The sequence below is a fragment of the Pituophis catenifer genome, unplaced genomic scaffold, assembly GCF_029215685.1.
Source record: "Pituophis catenifer annectens isolate HBS135680 unplaced genomic scaffold, rPitCat1.0.hap2 SCAF_5, whole genome shotgun sequence".
In the NCBI taxonomy this organism is placed as follows: domain Eukaryota; kingdom Metazoa; phylum Chordata; class Lepidosauria; order Squamata; family Colubridae; genus Pituophis; species Pituophis catenifer.
In genome coordinates, this window is record NW_027256885.1 from 98130973 (window position 1) to 98151076 (window position 20104).

A 20104-nucleotide genomic window follows, 5' to 3' on the forward strand; every position below is an offset into this window, starting at 1 on the left:
AAAGCACTTCCATGTCTGTTATTGAGTTGCCATGGGCAGAAAGGGGGAGAACATTCCACACATACCTTCAGCTAGAGTCGTAGCTCAGATTACCACAGCAGGTTTATGAGGTGTGCAATTCTACGGCTTGCTGGAGCACCTCGTTGGAGAGTGTGATTTATGACACACTGAGGGGATGGGGGAAATGGGTAAAGTTCAGCCATAACTCACATGAGGTCAGATCTGACTCCGCTAGGGTATTGCCGAAATGTTGTTCCTAATAAATGACTGGATTTCTTTTGAAACTTGGCTCGAGGCTCATGAATTAATTAGGGCATCTTTCGGAAACCTGACACCAACAGCTTCCCCAGTACCTGGATGAAGCGGACTATCTGGATCTGTTCCAGTCAGGCTTCAGGCCTGGGTATAGCACGGAAACGGCATTGGTCGCATTGGTTGATGATCTCTGGAGGGCTCGGGACAGGGGTTGTTCCTCTGTCCTGGTCCTGTTAGATTTCTCAGCGGCTTTTGATACCATCAACCATGGTATCATGCTGCGCCGGTTGGAGGGGTTAGGGGTGGAGGGCACCGTGTTACGGTGGTTCTACTCCTTCCTTTCTGACCGTACGCAGTCTGTGTTGGCAGGGGGTCAGAGGTCGACCCCGAGGCGCCTAGTTTGTGGGGTGCTGCAGGGGTCGGTCCTCTCGCCCCTCCTGTTCAACATTTATGTGAAGCCACTGGGTAAGATCATCCGTGGCTTCGGGGTGGATTTCCATCAGTACGCTGATGATACTCAGCTGTACATTTCTACCCCGGGCCACCCCAATGATGCCCTTGAAGTGATGACCCAGTGCCTGGAGGCCGTACGGATCTGGATGGGGAGAAACAAGCTCAGACTCAACCCCTCCAAGACCGAGTGGCTGTGGTTTCCGGTGTCCCGTCATAGTCAGTTGGTTCCATCACTGACTATAGGGGTGAGATCTTGGCCCCCTCAGAGAGGGTTCGCAACTTGGGTGTCCTGGACTCACAGCTGTCTTTAGAAGACCATCTGATGGCTGTGGCCAGGGGGGCTTTTTATCAGGTTCGCCTGATCCACCAGTTACGTCCCTTTCTGGACCGGGACGCCTTGCGCACGGTCACTCACGCCCTCATCACTTTCTGTCTGGACTACTGTAACGCTCTCTACATGGGGCTCCCCTTGAAGAGCACCCGGAGGCTCCAGCTGGTCCAGAATGTGGCTGCGCAGGTGATTATGGGGGCGACTCGATGCTCCCATGTAACACCGTTCCTGCGCGAGCTGCACTGGCTCCTGGTGGTCTTCCGGGTGCGATTCAAGGTGTTGGTTGCCACCTTTAAAGCGCTCCATGGCATAGGACCTGGGTACTTACGAGACCGCCTTCTGCCTCCGATAGCCTCCCATCGACCAGTACGCTCCCACAGAGAGGGTCTCCTCAGGGTGCTGTCGGTTAGACAGTGTCGACTGGCAACCCCCAGGGGGAGAGTCTTCTCTGTGGGGGCACCTGCCCTCTGGAACAAGCTACCCCCAGAGATTTGTCGGATTCCCGACCTCCGTACCTTTCGCTGCACCCTTAAAACACTATTATTCCATCAAGCAGGGCTGGCCTAAAATATTATTTTAATGGGTTATTTTATTTTAGATTATTGGCCAAACTATTTAATAATTTTAAATTGTTTTTAACTTTTATATTGTTGTTTTTTTATCTTGGCTGTACACCGCCCTGAGTCCTTCGGGAGAAGGGCGGTATAAAAATTTAATAAATAAATAAATAAACATTCAACAAAGCGGAAGGCGTAACAGCTGGTTGTCAAAATATCAAAAAGAGTCCACTTTTCTTTATGCACACTAATCAAACAATATTATCAGCAAATTAATGTCACTTTTTTTAATACTGCAAGTTCCAGTCCGGACTTTCTATATTTTAGAGTTTAAAACTTCATAGTGTCAGCACTTCAAGCGGCATTTACTCTAGTGCTGACATAAGAAGGAGAAGTGGAGGCGTCTGGAAAGGGACGTTTGACTTTTCACCTACTTATTTTCCCTGGAGATAATATCCCCTAGGAGATGGGATGGGAGGGGGGAAATTCCTTTGGGCTGGAGTGGTAGATTAGGGGTAGAATGACTTGGAAGATGGCCAATGAGTGCAGGGGAGTGGGGAACGGAAAGGGAGGGTTTGGGGTCTGGAAGTCAGTGTTGGCTTCGATGAGTTGGAGGTAGAATGTCGTGCTTAATAAATGGGAATTTTTCTTCAAAGACTTTGTTTGAAATGCAATTTATTTGAGACGACCTCGAAACCTGACAGAAATCAGTCCTAAACTGGCAACCCCCTCACACCCACAGACAACTGCAAAGCTTCCTGGGGTTCGCAAACTTCTACAGACAATTCCTCCCCTCTTTTGCAAAAATTGCCAAACCTCTGACAGACCTCCTAAAAACAGGGAGTCCAGCAACAAAACCCCGCCCAGGACAACCTCTACAGTGGGACCTGGCCTGCCAACAGGCATTCGAAACACTAAAAGAAATATTTGCAAAAGAACCGGTCTTAAAGCATCCTGACCCCGAACAACCCTTCGTCATCCAAGCAGATGCCAGCGATGTGGCAGTGGGGGCTGTGCTACTCCAAAAGAACAGCCAAGGGAATCTACAACCTTGTGCCTACACATCCCGCAAACTCACCGACACAGAAAGACGATGGGCGGCGTGGGAAAAGGAAGCGTTCGCAGTGAGATGGGCGCTGGTGACACCTGCTAGAAGGAGGCCAGAGACCGTTCGAAGTTTGGACTGACCAAAATAATCTGGAGGCCCTCAGGACCCCACGGAAGTTGTCGCCCAGGCAAGTCCGGTGGGCCCAATACTTCAGTCGTTTCAACTTCGAGCTGAAGCACATCCCAGGGGGGAAAAACTTTCTGGCCGATGCCCTCTCCCAAATGCCCCAATACAACAGTGAGCGGGAGCAGGTAGTGAATGCCATCATCCCCTCTGCCCAAGGAGTAGGTCAAGTAGTTACCAGATGGCAACGTCGCGACCAGCATGGCCAATTAGCAAGTGACTTAATGACAAGACTCAAAACGGAGACATTGGCGGACCCCTGGTTCTGAGACAATCAACATCTCTTGACAAAAAGGGATGACCTAGCATGGAAGGGGACAGAACTCTATGTCCCAGAGACTCTACGCACCCTGGTCCTCAAGAGGAGCCATGACGTTAAACCAGCGGGGCATTTCGGCTTCCTAAAGACTCTGCACTTAGTACGAAGACAGTTTTGGTGGCCCCACATGAGAAAAGACGCAGACAGTTATGTAAAAAGTTGTACCATCTGTGCCACGATGAAAAAACAACCAGGAAGACCTCCCGGGCTGCTGCAGCCAGTAGCTGAACCGACAAGGCCATGGGAGGAGATTGCAATGGACTTCATAGTAGAACTGCCGAGGAGTGGTGGAAACACAGTGATCTGGACTGTAATAGACTTATTCTCCAAACAGGCACATTTCATACCCTGCAGCGGGCTACCCTCAGCCCGCCAGTTGTCCAAACTGTTCCTGAAACACATCTACCGCCTGCATGGAGTACCCAGAAGAATCATCTCCGATCGAGGTGTCCAGTTCACAGCAAAATTCTGGAGGGAATTCCTACGGTCCATAGGGTCATCCCAAGGCCTCAGCTCAGCGTTTCACCCGAGCACCAATGGGGGGGGGGGGTGGAGAGACTGAATGCCATGATAGAGCAATACCTGAGGTGCTACATCGACTACAAACAGCGTAATTGGGCGGACCTCCTATCTTTTGCAGAGGTCGCGTATAATAATGCTGTCCACAGTAGCACACCCTGTTTTCCACAGTAGCCTCCTGAAACCTGTGGTGGGGTCAACTTTAAGGCCGGTGCCACATGACCCCCCGGGCCCCTGGTCATTGGGGGCCACACTCACTAAGAGGTACAGCGAATTCTTGATTCGAGGTGGCACAGGGGTCACCTCCAATACTTAATCAAGTGGAAGGGTTACCCCTTGTCAGAGGCTTCCTGGGTGAAAAGCAGAAACATCCAAGCTGACCGCCTTATAGCCAAGTTCCATGCAGATCACCCGGGCAAGGCGGGAGGGGGCGGGACACCCCCCCCCGGACGGGGTAACGGTGCTTAACTTGTTTTTTGTCTTGCACAGGCCACCCTGGAAAAATGAAGGGGGAGGGGCCGGATGTCAGCACTTCAAGCTGCATTTACTCTAGTGCTGACATAAGAAGGAGAAGTGGAGGCATCTGGAAAGGGACGTTTGATTTTTCACCTACTTATTTTTCCTGGAGATAATATCCCCTAGGAGATGGGATGGGAGGGGGGAAATTCCTTTGAGCTGGAGCAGTAGATTAGGGGTAGAATGACTTGGAAGATGGCCAATGAGTGCAGGGGAGTGGGGAACGGAAAGGGAGGGTTTGGGGTCTGGAAGTCAGTGTTGGCTTCGATGAGTCGGAGGTAGAATGTCGTGCTTAATAAATGGGAATTTTTCTTCAAAGACTTTGTTTGAAATGCAATTTATTTGAGACGACCTCGAAACCTGACACATAGTATCCCATTAAAATTTTATTTCTCTTTAGGGTCTATAGTCTGTCTCCATGTGTTAACTTGCCGCTTTCTCCACATTTTGGAGAGTCTTTCTTTTAAAAATTCTTTGTTTGGATTGAAGTCTTGAATATAGAAGTTGAAAATCGTCTCACCCAGTTCCAATCCACTGTTCACAAACCGCTCCAGCTCATCTCTTTCTTCGGTTGCCCCACCTTCGGTCTATCCATAATGGCCATTTCTCTTCTTCGTTGATCGGGAGGGTGCCTTGAATTGAGCCGCCACTCTCCCGCGATCAGCAAGGGGTCCCTCCTTTCTTTGTCACCCCTCCAGGGTGACTTTAGCCCCTTAGGGCCTCCCAATGAGGAAGGATTGACCGGGAATTTGCAGAGCCCCGCTATCCTGACCATCTCACCGCAACGCCAAACTGGACGTTCCTGAAATACCTTTATACATTCTTGACAACTTATCTGGTGTTAAATAGCAACAATACATCATCTTATAAAAGTTTTATTTTAAATTGTAATTTAGTGTAAATTTTAGACCTTTCGTCCACATATTCTCCCATTGTTTAAGTATTACATGATATCCAAAGTTTCTTGCCTACTGAGTCATACAATGTTTAAATATTCATTCTCCAAATTCAAATTCAATAATAATTTGTAAACCTTAGCAATAATACGTTCATCACTACCACACAGTAGGATTTCCAATTCATTTTTCAGAAAGTCAAATCCATAAACTCCATAACTCTTTATCTAATTTGAATCTTTCAATTGTAAATATGTAAACCAATGGCAGACACATCCTTCTGATTCTAATTCCTCTTTGGGTTTGAGGATAGGATCACCAAAATTAAAAGATATTATTTGACCGTAAGTCCACCAGTCTGGCTTTCCTTTCTAAAAAAAATCTGCTAAAAAGTACAATTTCAAATCTGGTAAACCCAAACCACCTCTTCCCTTAGCACCTTGCAGTGATTTGTATCTAATTCTTGGTTTTTTCCCTTGCTATTGTTGTGGCCCCGCCCTCTGAGCCTGTCCCATCGGAGGAAGAAAGCTCCGAGCATGAGGAAGAGGAGTCAGCCAGGCCTCCCTCTCCAGGCCCCTCCCCTCTGGCATTGTCTCAAGTGCCGGCCGAGGGAGAGGAGACAGCTGATTCGAGTCAAAGTGATAATGACACATCATTCCTGGACGCACGCCTCCGAAGGCGTGATAAACGTTTGCAGCAGCTTGGGAGGCGTGCTAGGGATTAGAACTGAGTCACTGGACCACACCCCAGAGACCACACCCCAGAGACTATATAATAGAGAGTGGTGGTCAAGGATCTTTTGTGACGAACAAAGCAAAACCTTGGAGTCACTAAAGCCTCGTCCGGAACTGCTGGGAGGAATATTATTTCTGTTTGGACTTTCTTGAACGTTCGTATCTTATCTGTCTATTTGTGAAAATAAAGTAACTTGGCAGACGGTGTGTCTATCGCTGCCAAGTTGGAGATAAGAACTGGGTGCATTCCAAAGTGTTTCCTTAACCCTCGACTGGCTGTGTGTGTGTGTGGGGGGACGGGGACAGATCATCTTGTTCGTCACCCCATACTCCATCGTTAACCCACGATGGACCAACAGCTGCAGCAGCAGTTACAGCAGATACTGCAGGCCAATCAGCTTCTGCAACAGCAAGTAGCACAGCTAACTGCCCAACTTGCTTTGGGAAATGCTCCTGCAGCTCCACCTCCTCCCCCTCCCCGCCTGAGATGCCCAGTGAACGTGCCAGATAGGTTTTCTGGGCAGCAGGAGATGTTTCCGGCCTTCTTGGGACAATGCCAACTGTTTATGGCAATGAGGCCGGAGGATTTTCCGGATGACCGGGCTCGGGTGGCATTTGTTATCAGCTCCCTCTCGGGCACTGCCGCCCGATGGGCCACACCCCTGTTGTTGCAAGATAGCCCCTTGCTCCTGGACTTTCAGGGCTTTTTACAACACCTGCGCACCATGTTTGAGGACCCCCTCCGGGTGCAGACGGCAGCGAGGCGCATCAAGGACCTCCGCCAAGGCAAGCGCCCCCTGCAGGACTATATTGCAGAGTTCCGACTGCTAGGCCAGGATTCGGCTTGGAATGAGGTGGCGCTGATGGACGCCTTCCAGGACGGCCTTTCCGATGAGATGCAGGACGAGCTGGTTCGTGTGGAGGCGCCACCGACCCTCGACGCGCTGGTGACCCAATGCCTGCGTATCGACGCCCGCTTGCAACGGCGACGGCCCCGTCGGGCTCTTCCGGAACCATTGACAGCGTCGGCACCCCCGCGTTTCGCACCGACAGCGCTCCGAACCGCACAGCGTTTTGTGGCGACGGCTGAGGAGCCTATGGAGCTCGGAGCAGCCAGACCTCAACTGACGGCCCAGGAGCGGATGCGGAGACGTCAAGGGGGGTTGTGCCTCTATTGCGGCGAGGCGGGACATTTTGCCGCCTCGTGTCCCCGGAAGCGGAGTGGACCGCTCAGGCCTGTTCCGGAGTCTCGGCGTGACCTGCCGGGAAACGGGCCAGGCCTGGCCTAGGGGAAACTCTGGGTCAGGCACATGACCATGCCCCGCCGGAGTCGGCGGCTGTGGACTGTGAGCCCCCTCGGCACCTGATTTTGAACACCCGGGTGTTGTTGGCTAACCGGTCGGAGGGGCTCCAAACGCACGCGCTGGTGGACTCGGGGGCCACCACGAACTTTATGGACCAGGCCTTTGTGGCCCATTACAAAGTCCCCTTGGTTCCAGTGGACCCTCCGTTGAGGGTTGAAACTATAGATGGGCGGGAACTCGTGGCGGGGCCCATCAAAACCGCTACCCAGCCCTTGCGCCTCGCCATTGGAAACCACGAGGAGGCGATCCAGTTTTACGTAACGGCGGATCTGCACTTTCCCTTGGTCCTGGGGATGGCCTGGCTTCGGGCGCACGACCCTCAGGTGGCGTGGTCGAGAAACGCCATCTCGTTCCCGAGCCTGCAGTGTGTCGACCACCTTCGCCACACCTGCGCCGGCCAGGACGTCTCTGCCCCAAACGTCTCCTTGCCTCCGGAGCTGACGCCCTTCGCCGACGTGTTCAGCGAGAAGGAGGCGGACCGCTTGCCCCCGCACCGACCCTACGACTGTGCGGTGGACCTAATGCCCAACGCGCCCCTGCCTTCGGGACGCCTGTACTCCATGTCGGAGCCCGAGCTGGCCGCCTTGTGGGACTTCCTGGAAAAGAACCTGGCCCATGGGTTCATCCGGCCTTCGACCTCCCCGCTCTCGGCCCCGGTCCTCTTCGTTAAAAAGAAGACGGGGGACTTGCGCCTGTGTTGCGACTACCGGCGCTTGAATGCCATCACAGTGCGAAATCGCTACCCCCTGCCGCTGATCCCGGAGCTGATGGAGAGGTTGCGGGAGGCCTCGATCTTCACTAAGCTCGATCTCCGAGGGGCTTACAACCTGGTGCGCGTGAGAGAGGGGGACGAGTGGAAGACGGCGTTTGGCACGCGGTACGGACACTTCGAGTATACCGTCATGCCGTTCGGGTTGACCAACGCCCCCGCGGTCTTCCAGCACTTGATGAACGATGTGTTCCGGGACATGCTGGATCGGTTCGTGGTGATCTACTTGGATGACATTTTGATCTATTCCCGGACCCCGGAAAGTCACCTCCAGCATGTCCGCCAGGTCCTGCAGCGCCTGCGGGAGCACCAGCTCTATGCGAAGTTGGAGAAATGCTACTTCTTCCAGACTTCCATAGAGTTCCTTGGGCACATCATCACCCCCGAGGGCATCGCGATGGACCCGCACAAGGTGGAGGCCTTGCGCAGTTGGGAACCCCCGCGTCGGGTGAAGGATGTCCAGCGTCTGTTGGGATTCGCCAACTACTATCGGACCTTCATCCCGGGCTTCGCCACCCTGACCTTGCCGTTGACCCAGCTCCTTCGGAAGAAGGTCCCGTTCCAGTGGGGGCCCCCGCAGCAGCAGGCCTTCAAGGTCCTCAAGCAGGCCTTCCTCACGGAGCCAGTCCTGAGGCACCCCAATCCACACCGTCCGTTCGTGGTGGAGACAGACGCGTCCAACGTGGCGATTGGGGCGGTGCTGCTACAGGCTCCGGTGGATGGCGGCACTCTTTTTCCCTGCGCATACTACTCCCGGAAACTCAACCCTTCCGAGCGCAACTACACCATCTGGGAAAAGGAGTTGCTGGCCATCAAGGCCGCGTTCGAGGCTTGGCGACATCACCTCGAGGGGGCCCGACACCAGGTGGAGGTGCGGACGGACCATCGGAACCTGGAGCACCTCACCACGGCACGGAAGTTGAACCAGCGGCAGATCCGGTGGTCGTTGTTTTTCGCCCGGTTCAACTTCCACGTCACCTACATTCCGAGCAACCTCAACCAGAGGGCGGACGCGCTATCCCGTAAGCCGGAATACTTTTGCCCCAAGGACTCCCTTCCCCCCCGGACGGTGCTGCCAGCGGACTCCTTGGCCGCGGTCCAGGAACCGGTGGACCTGCGGGCTCAGGTGCTGGAAGCGCAGCGACGGGACGACTGGTCGCAGCAGCGGAGAGCGGACGTCGGCCCCGCGTCCCCATGGACTGTGGAGGAGGGCTTGCTCAGACATCGGGGTCGGCTGTACGTGCCCACGAGTCCGCTCCGAGCCCTCGTCATGAACCAGTGTCATGACAACCCCGCGGCGGGGCACTTCGGCTTCTTTAAGACTTTGAACCTGGTGACACGGACTTTTTGGTGGCCTCGGGTACGGCACGACGTGCACGCCTACGTGACGTCCTGTGTGACGTGCCGACAGGCCAAAGCCGCGTCCGGCCCCCCTCCTGGACTCCTCCAGCCACTGCCGACACCGGAGAGACCGTGGGGAGCCATCTCCATGGACTTCCTGACAGACCTGCCCCTGTCCGCTACGTACACGACCGTCCTCGTGGTGGTGGATGCGCTCACAAAGATGGCACATTTCATCCCGTGCCGCGGCCTGCCCTCGGCCCGCACCACGGCTCGCCTGTTCCTGCAACATATCTTCCGCCTCCACGGCCTGCCGGACCGGGTGGTTTCGGACCGCGGGGCCCAGTTCACGGCCCGCTTCTGGAAAAGCCTGATGGCCGCGCTGGAGGTGCAGGTGTGCCTGTCGTCGTCGCACCATCCGGAGACTGACGGGGGCACGGAGAAGGTCATCGGCATACTGGAGCAGTACCTCCGCTGTTTTGTCAACCAGCAGCAGGACAACTGGGCCGAGTACCTTCCCCTGGCGGAGTTCGCCTTTAATAACTCCCAACACACCTCCACCCAGATGACCCCGTTCCATGCCAACGTCGGATACCATCCACGGCTTTTCCCGTTGACCATCATGGACTCCCCTGTTCCCGAGACCCGGGACTTCCTCTCAGAGCTGCAGGCGGTGCAGCAACTGGTGCGGCGGCAGCTGATCCGGGCGAAAGAGGATTATAAACGGTTCGCCGATCGCGCCCGCCGGGCGACGCCACCGCTGGAAGTAGGAGATCGGGTGTGGTTGTCCACGAAACACCTCCCCACGGACCGGCCGGTACGGAAACTGGCCCAACGCTTTATCGGTCCCTTCCCTATCGAGGCGGTCATCAATCCGGTGGCCTACCGGTTGACTCTACCCCGCTCCATGCGGCTCCACCCTGTTTTTCATCGGTCCCTCCTGGTCCCTGAGGCCCCCGCGAGCCATCTCCGCCGCCCGCCGACGCCTGCCCCCCCAGCCGCAGCCGACGAGGACGACGCCTCGACGTACGAGGTGGACAGTATCCGGGACTCCCGTTGGCTGAAGGGGCGCTTCCAATACCTCATCGCCTGGAAGGGGTACGGGCCCGAGGATTTCACCTGGGTGGACGCGTCTGCCGTTCAGGCCCCTGACCTGGTGCGGGCTTTCCACGAACAGTTCCCGTCCCGACCCCATCCCGACCGTCAGACCCGGGGGAAGGGCCCTGCGGTGGGGGATAGTGTTGTGGCCCCGCCCTCTGAGCCTGTCCCATCGGAGGAAGAAAGCTCCGAGCATGAGGAAGAGGAGTCAGCCAGGCCTCCCTCTCCAGGCCCCTCCCCTCTGGCATTGTCTCAAGTGCCGGCCGAGGGAGAGGAGACAGCTGATTCGAGTCAAAGTGATAATGACACATCATTCCTGGACGCACGCCTCCGAAGGCGTGATAAACGTTTGCAGCAGCTTGGGAGGCGTGCTAGGGATTAGAACTGAGTCACTGGACCACACCCCAGAGACCACACCCCAGAGACTATATAATAGAGAGTGGTGGTCAAGGATCTTTTGTGACGAACAAAGCAAAACCTTGGAGTCACTAAAGCCTCGTCCGGAACTGCTGGGAGGAATATTATTTCTGTTTGGACTTTCTTGAACGTTCGTATCTTATCTGTCTATTTGTGAAAATAAAGTAACTTGGCAGACGGTGTGTCTATCGCTGCCAAGTTGGAGATAAGAACTGGGTGCATTCCAAAGTGTTTCCTTAACCCTCGACTGGCTGTGTGTGTGTGTGTGGGGACGGGGACAGATCAGCTATATACACTTGGAGATATCCATCTGCCATTGTTTAAATGGAGTATCAGTTGCAAGTATTGGTAACATCCGAGGCCCCTCATATGTGGGGTGCCGCAAGGGTCGGTCCTCTCGCCTCTCCTGTTCAACATTTATGTGAAGCCGCTGGGCGAGATCATCCGTGGTTTCGGGGTGGAGTACCATCAGTACGCTGACGACACTCAGCTGTACATCTCCACCCCGGATCACCCCAACGATGCCCTTGAAGTGATGTCCCGGTGCCTGGAGGCTGTACGGATCTGGATGGGGAGGAACAGGCTCAGGCTCAACCCATCCAAGACTGAGTGGCTGTGGTTTCCGACGTCCCGATATAGTCAGTTGACGCCATCACTGACTATTGGGGGCGAATCATTGGCCCCCACGGAGAGGGCTCGCAACTTGGGCGTCCTCCTGGATTCACGGCTGTCTTTAGAAGAGCACTTGACGGCCGTGACCGGGAGGATTTTTCATCAAGTTCGCCTGATTCGCCAGTTGCGTCCCTTTCTGGATCGGGACTCTTTACGCACGGTCACTCATGCCCTTGTCACCTCCCGCCTGGACTATTGCAACGCTCTCTACATGGGGCTCCCCTTGAGGAGCACCCGGAGGCTCCAACTGGCGCAGAGTGCGGCCGCGCGGGTGGTAATGGGAGCGACATGGCGTTCCCATGTAACACCTCTCCTGCGCGAGCTGCACTGGCTCCCGGTGGTCTTCCGGGTGCACTTCAAGGTTTTGGTTACCACCTTTAAAGCGCTCCATGGCTTAGGACCCGGGTACTTGCGGGACCGCCTACTACCACCAATAGCCTCCCACCGGCCGGTACGCTCCCATAGAGAGGGGCTCCTCCGGGTGCCGTCAGCCAAACAATGCTGACTGGCGGCCCCCAGGGGGAGAGCCTTCTCTGTGGGGGCACCTACTATCTGGAACGAGCTCCCCCCAGAGATACGGAGGATCCCGGATCTGCGCACCTTCCGCCGCGCCTTAAAGACCTTACTATTTCACCAGGCCGGCCTGGCCTAATTTTCCCCCTCTTTTATAAAAGATTTTTAAAATTTTAAATATCTTTTAGTATTTATATATTCAATTTTAAATTGGTTTTAAAAGTTTGGGGTTTTAAATTTGTCGGGGCCAAAATTATTTAATTTGATTTTATTCTATTTTTTAAATTTTGTATTGTATGTGTTTTTATTGTTTGGCTGTGCACCGCCCTGAGTCCTTCGGGAGTAGGGCGGTATAGAAATCTAATAAATAAAATAAATAAAAATAATAAATAACATCTGAAAGAGAAACAGCATCTTTGTTAAAACATTCATCTTAATTACAGAAATTCTACCCATTAATGGTAATTGCAGTTTATCCCATCTCAAATAAGTCCTTTTTGATATCATCCCAAAGAGGCACATAGTTATTTTGAAACAGTTTTGCATTTGTATTTACCAGTGTAACCCCCAGGTATTTCATCTTTTTCTCAACCTTAAAAGCCAGACTTTTTAGTCAATGTGTCAACATCCTGACAGGTCATATTCTTAATAAGCATTGTTGTTTTCTGTTTATTTATTTTAAAACCTGCTAAAACCCAAAATTCATTTATTTTTCTCATCAAATATTCTATATTATGTTTTGGGTCTTGCAAAACTATAACCAAGTCATCAGCAAATGCCCTCAATTTACAAACTTCCTTTTTAATATTCATACCTGTTATTTTCTCATCTTGCCCGATATTCTCTATTCAAAACTTCCAACAACAGTATAAACAATAAGGGAGATAGGGGGCATCCTTGTCTCATACCCTTTTGAATTTCACAGGAGTTGATTAAGTCCCCATTAATAATAATCTTTGCTTGCTGTAATGTATAAACTGCTTTAATCCCCTGGATAAAATTCTCCCCAAAGTCCATGTCTTCCAAAACCTTAAATATAAAAGCCTAATTCAAATTGTCAAAGGCCTTCTCTGCATCCAAGAATATTAAACTTGCCTGTTTCTGACAGAGTTTGTAATGATCTAGCCAGCACACAAGCAAATAATTCAGCAGGATTCATTATATAGAAGAAACTTATTTATATACAATAATATAAAACATGATGCATGTATACAATACCCATGCAGCTCTTGCAATGTGCATAAATTCATATACACTGACAGTTTCTCATTGTGATATTGTAAATATTCAATAATGTTCAAAACAGTCCTCACATTATCCCTTAACTGTCTTTTTGGCAGAAAGCCAGATTGATCTTCATGAATATGCCTGTAAAACCTTCTTTAATTTTTCTGCCAAAATTGCTGGAAAGAGTATATAGTCATTGTTTAGTAATGAGATTGGTCTATAATTTTTTATTTATTTATTTATTTATATGCCGCCCTTCTCCGGAGACTCAAGGCGGCTTACAATGTGCTAAGCAATAGCCTTCATCCTTTTGTATATTTATACAAAGTCAGCTTATTGCCCCCACAACTGGGTCCTCAATTTACCTACCTTAGAAAGGATGGAAGGCTGAGTCTTCCTTCCTTCTTTATCCTTGTGACATCTTGACCTTCGGTAATAACACAATATTAGCTTCTTTCCAAGTTTGAGATGTCTTTCCCCCCTGTAATATGTCATTCATTATATCCTTTAATGGCTGAAGAAGTTCGTCCTCAAAGCATTTATATTGGCTTGTAAGACCATCTGGACCTGGAGGTTTACCTGATTCATTTTTTAATAGCTTCTGATATTTCAAAGGTAGTTACTGGGTCATTCATAAATTGTCTCTTAGTTTGTGAAAGTTTAGGTAAACGTCTTAATAAATATCCATCTATTTTAGACATATCTAGCTCCTGTTTTTTTTATAAAAATTGGAGTAAAAGTTATGAAATGACTTTTTAATAAGATTACATTATTACAGTACCTTCACAAATTTTCTCAATCATTCTCTTTTCCCTTTACTTTCTTAGTTTATATGCCAGCCATCTTCCTGGTTTATTTGCAAACTCAAAGTGCCTTTGCTTCACATACCGTAGTTCAATTTTGTTTCTATTTTTTGTACTGTTAGCAGACAATTGTTGATGTAATAATTTAATTTGTAAAATGTTAGAATCCGTAGGTGTCTTTTGCAGTTCAATTTCTTTGATTTCATCTAATATCTTTTGCAACTTTTCCTGAGATTTTTTCTTCTCTAGGCAATTATATTGTATAAGATAACCCCTCATAACTGATTTACTAGCATCCCAGACAGTCATTAAATTTGTCCCTTTACCTAGATTACTATCAAAACATTTATTTCGTTTGTTTTTACAGTCCTTTACAATCATCTCCTTTTGTAGGATAGATTCATTTAGTCTCCATCTATAACTCAAGCATTTTTTTCTAAATACCAGGAGAACTGGATTATGATCAGAAAAAGATTTAGGTAAAATGTCAACTTTTAGAATTTTATTTGAAAGATTTTTAGAAGTCCATATCATGTCAATCCTTGAAAAGGATTTATGTCATTCTGAAAAAAAGTATATTCTCTAGCAGAGCCGTTTCTTTGCCTCTGCAAATCTATTAATGCTAGATTGTCCATCTCAAAAAAATGGTAATTTTTTGGTAATTTACCCTGGGAGGGTTTAATCCCTTTAGTAGATGTTCTATCCAAAATTGGGGAATTCACTCCATTCCAATCCCCTAACATAAGCCAATTTTCATACAAAAAGGTTAGTAATTGATCCATAAGATATTTAAAAAAAATACTTTTATCATCATTTGCCACATAAAGTCCAACTACTATTGATTTTATTCCATTAAGTTCAATTTCCACCACTACAAATCTACCATAATCATCTAATACAAGTAATTTAGGTTTAAATTGGAGGTTTATATCTAGAATGACTCTATTAATCTTTTTAAAACCAGCAGATATAAATTCCCCCCCAGACTTTTATTTATTAAGTATTTCTTATCTTGATTATTAATATGTGTGTCTTGAAAACAAGTTATATCAACATTAAGTTTCCTCAGGTAATGAAATTTTTGTTACGCTTAGATGGGGCATTTGCCCCATTAATATTTCATGTAATAGACTTAATCTCCATCTCTGGATAAAATAACAAATTCCTGTACTGACATCTCAGCCACATCTTCTTCAATGTCAACTTTTTGAGAGTATCACTCCTTCAAGTTTGTCCCAGTGGAAGGGAATTGTTCTCTTCTTCAAAAAAGGAAGGAATAAGCTTTCCTGCTTGTCAAAATTCTAACAGGAATTTCCTTCAAAACAATTATATCAACTTTTTCCATTCTTAGTTTAGATTTGAAGTGGCAATCCAAAACATGCTTGTTGTTCTTACAAAATGGACCAAGACATCCCTTGGTAGTTTTCTCATAGTAGCAAATCTGGAGATTACTCTATATCTGTGATGGCGAACCTATGGCATGCGTGCCACAGGTGGCACAGGGAGTCATACCTGCGGGCACGTGAGCCGTTGCGCTAGGTCAGCTCCAGCGCGCATGCATGCACTGGCCAGCTGATTTTCGGCTGCCCCTGCCCACGCTGCCCCTCCCCTCCCAGAAGTCTCCACGGGGCCTGTTTTGGATGCCAAGTAAGTACAGGGCTCGTGTGGAGGCTCTGGGAAGGCGAAAAACGGGCCTACCAGGCCTACCGGTAGTCTGGAAATGAGCCGTTTCCAGCCTCCGGAGGGCCGGGCGAGGCCATTTTCGCCCTCCACAGGCTCCAGTAAAGCCTCCGTAGCCTGGGGAGGGCGAAAAACGAGCCTACTTCAAGTCCGGAAACAGGCCGTTTTCAGCCTCCAGAAGGTCTTCAGAGGGGCAGGGGAGGCCGTTTTCACCCTCCCCAGGCTCCAGGAAAGTTTTGATTCAAGCTTTGTTCCCATTGCCTGAATTCATGTGTTTTAGCTGTATATTCATCCAAAAAAGGTCGTAAAGATTCTGCTTCTGTCCTCTTGGTTCTCTTGCATGTAGCCATTTCTTGCAGAATAAAATTCCAGAATAAAATATTGCTACTGAAGTGTTTATAATACTACTACAGTCTTTTTGCTCCTTCGTGTGGTCAAACAACACCACTGCAATATAAGCTACAGAGAAAGCTTAAAAGTATGTGCCTCTGTTTAGCCAACAGCTGGACCAATGAGATACAAGTAAAATAGGAACTGTTTCTCCCCCTCCTCACAGTGGAATCAAAACACCATTTATATTTAAGAAATAAAAAAGTTCAGCAAAGAAGTTCAGTCAGTTAAAGGTGATGGTAAAATCATCTAAAAAGTTTAAATAAAATTTAAACTTTTGTTTTTATCTATTTAAAAATTTAAAATAGTTTCCACAATGATTTCCGGCTTCCTTATTTTGGCTGTTACAACAACGCCTCCCCTCCTCACCATCTTATAGTCACAAAGCTTCAGAAATGATGATATTTCAACAAAAAGGAAAAGCAGGCTGCAGCCAAATGGAGCCTCTTTTAAAGAAAAGGTAAATGTCGAGCTTCAAATGGTGTTTTTGCTGTTGCAACTATTATTGCTTCTCAGCTTGTGAACAAACTATTGGGGGGGAGGGGGAAAGAGGAACATAGAACTAAGCTCCAGACATCAAGATGCCAGCCATGGGAACTAAGGACCAAGGATGTTTCGGCAGGTGTTTACCAGAGCCGAAAAAGACTTTCTAACAACAATACTAGTGTCAACTCTGAAGCAAACCTGGGTGAAGCCATCCTGTGCTGCCTTATAGTTGCCACAAACTCTGAGAGGGGGAAGGGAGGGGGAATAGATAGTCTGACTAAATAGTCAAAGCAAAAAGTTTTCTTGTGGGAACCAAGATCATCCCAACAGGTGCAGTTGAAGGAGGAGAGGAGTGACCGAGCAGCCTGCCAGCTACTTTCATTGGACAATGTTACTGGTAACATCTGGGGAGGGAAATATCTGCTCTTTTAATTAGAGGGAAAACTGCAGGAACTTTTAGAGTTGGTTTTCATTAGCTGTGCCGATATGATGTATCCAATAAACATTTGGGGAATCTACCTGCCTCAGAGTTCTGCTTTTAGTGGATGCGTTACTCAGAACGCTGACAACTAGAAGTATCCATTAGACAATGTGACCTAGCCTAATAGGGGGGAGGGAGAACTTGAAATTTAACTATGTTTGCGCGGGAAATAGTTTTTCCCAATATGATGTACTCATTAAAGTTTTGCATTAAGAGATTGGATCGTCTCAGCCATACTTGCTTTTGGTTGGGTTCATCAGTCAGAACGTTGACAGTAAATGTGCAGAAAACTAGTGTTCTAAGAGACAGTGGCAGACTTTATTGTCTGTTTTAAATGGCTGGTTCTTCCTTGGCGAACATGCTATTGGTTGCCCCGCCCCCAGCCAGAGGCTCACCCAATTACTTCTTCAAGAAGCTCTCCAAGAGCATCCAGCCATCCGGGAGAACAAAAGGGTTAATTTCCAGAGCTTCCCCTTTACCAGGGAAGTTTCTTCTGACTTGGAAAACAACTTTTAAGTATAAATCCATAGAGAATCGGCAGCAGACCAGAGGGGGAATGCTACCGGCAGGTCACCATGGTTCTGGCAGAAGTCCGAAAATACTATATAGTTTTGAGGGCAAGAACTGCATTTTCTCATACTGGAGTTGAGTTGGCTTGGTTTAAAGCTATTTAAGGCTTTATTGGCCAGAACCAGAAATATGAATTGTGCCTGAGAACTATTAGTTGTTTACAAGCAGCCTTTTCTATTTTGATATGATACTAAACTTGCTGTAGTATGTAACTTTTACATTTTGCTAAAACATAACATACATACCTTGTATTCAAGGTGGAAAATAATGGCTGAGAATCCTTGCCATTCTTGTAGTATTCGCAGTATAAACATGGAGGTTTTTTTGAAGATGATTTGTCTGTATATTGATACATCTTGCTCTGCTGTGCCTATTTTAGGAGACAATGAAAGTTGTTTGACCTTTTCAGAATTTACTCAATGGGAAAAAATCCCACACAAAGAGTGAGAGGTTTTGGTTTTATAGGAATTCGGTTTTGCAAATTAGCAATTTAAATAAAATTGTTGAATCAATTTGATACCTTAAATCAGTTTGACAGTAAATTCAGAAAATACATGTCAACCCTATTCAGTATTTTGACTTGAGTTTCTACATTAGTTTGAATAATCAAGTCAGAAAAGTTTGGCAGTGTGGAAATTACTGCAACCAAGATAGTAATATGCCACCCCAGATGATGAATTCCTGAATTTTGTCCCTGCACAGTTACTATATATTTATAGTTAGCATAGTGTATGTTTGGGTGGTTAATAACTTCATATTTAATGTAAAGAACTTTGGGTTTAATAAAATTGGAAGGACTAGCACCCCTCCCTTTAAAGTACGCATACAAGAAGTATTTACCGTATTTCTCGGAGTATAAGACACACTTTTTTCCCTCTTAAAAGAGGGTGGAAATGTTGGTGCGTCTTATACACCGAATACAGCCATTTTTGGCCTCCCGAAGACCCGCCCTGCTTGTCCCATTTTTGTGAAAAATGGGCCCGTTTTTTGCAAAAACGGTGCGCAGAGGGTTTGGGAGGCCTGCAGAGTGCTCCTGGGGGCTGTGGAGAGCAAAAACGGTGGTGTTTTTGCCCTCCTCCAGCCCCAAGGAGCACTCTGCAGGCCTCCCAAACCCTCTGTGTGCCCCATTTTTTGCAAAAATGGGTGAAAAACGGGCCCATTTTGGCAAAAAACGGGGCACGCAGAGGGTTTGGGAGGCCTGCAGAGTGCTCCTGGGGGGGCAGGGAGGGCAAAAACTTTTTTTTTTCTTACTTACCTCTTCAAAATCTTGGTGCGTCTTATACACTGGTGCGTCTTATAGTCCGAAAAATATGGTATTTATATGGCTTGCTTTTGTATATGTATAGAATTGACTCTTCTATATGGATCAACTCACTGTGGTAACATGCCTGCTGAACAGAATGTTAACCATTTCTTGTTACTGAGAGATTAAATGAATCAACTTACTTTTTTTTTCTTGCAGCCCCCTCCCTTTTTTTTTTTTGTGACATTCTTCTGGAATCTAGTAAAAACATAGCTTTCTGAGAGACCATTTTGGGATGATGAGTGCACACCATCTCTATTGTTGCCTTAGTTTTAGTATTGTTTTACTATTGTAAACTGCCAATAATCAGATTGCGATGGTATATAAAAGAAATAGTCAACTGTGTCTTTGTCCATCTGTCATGTAGTAAACAGGATGCAAAAATATGTTACTGTGTTAAGATGTAGAAATTGAGATTTTTCTGATTTTCCAGGTCAACAACAAGGACAGGATGGAGGAGTGAAAGTACAGCAAGCAACAATAGCTCCTATAACTGTAGCGGTTGGAGGAATAGCTAATACAGCAATGGGTGCAGTTAGTCCTGATCAGATAACTCAAATGCAGTTGCAACAAGCTCAGCAAGCATCTGATCAAGAAGTGCAGCCTGGTAAAAGATTAAGAAGAGTTGCTTGTACCTGCCCTAATTGTAGAGAAGGAGATGGAAGGTAATTGCCATAATTACTATTAAATATCAGGTTTCTTGGGGCCAAAGTATTTATTTTGCTTACATATTTGTTATATCTTTAATGATGTTTTTATTAACAATGGTCCTTATTTGAAATTGTTCTGATTTTAACTAATAGTAGTTTGTATTTGATAGAGGCAGCAATGAACCAGGAAAAAAGAAGCAACATATCTGCCATATTGAAGGCTGTGGAAAAGTATATGGGAAAACATCTCATCTCCGGGCACATCTTCGCTGGCATACAGGAGAAAGGCCATTTGTATGCAATTGGATCTTCTGTGGGAAAAGATTTACAAGGAGTGATGAATTGCAGAGACATAGGCGAACCCATACAGGTAAGAGAACAGTTTGGATAAGTGTGTAAAAAATAAACTTCATTTACATTTTAGTGTTCTGACTTGTAAAAGTATGTAAAATTTAAAAATGTTCCCTTCAGTAGGAACTTAGGGATTAATCCTTCAGAGACCTTATTTAGCTTGGTTCTCTAGATTATT

General features: G+C 47.8%; 1 protein-coding gene across 1 annotated transcript in view; it reads left to right on the forward strand.

Annotated features, from left to right (window-relative positions):
- LOC139317374 (transcription factor Sp4-like) overlaps nucleotides 1-20104 on the forward strand; it is a 96196-nt gene that overhangs the window by 69950 nt on the left and 6142 nt on the right. The window contains exons 4-5 of the mRNA XM_070944403.1: nucleotides 19359-19590; nucleotides 19746-19945. Coding sequence (XP_070800504.1) covers nucleotides 19359-19590; nucleotides 19746-19945 — 432 coding nt within the window. The remainder of the gene's footprint in view (nucleotides 1-19358; nucleotides 19591-19745; nucleotides 19946-20104) is intronic.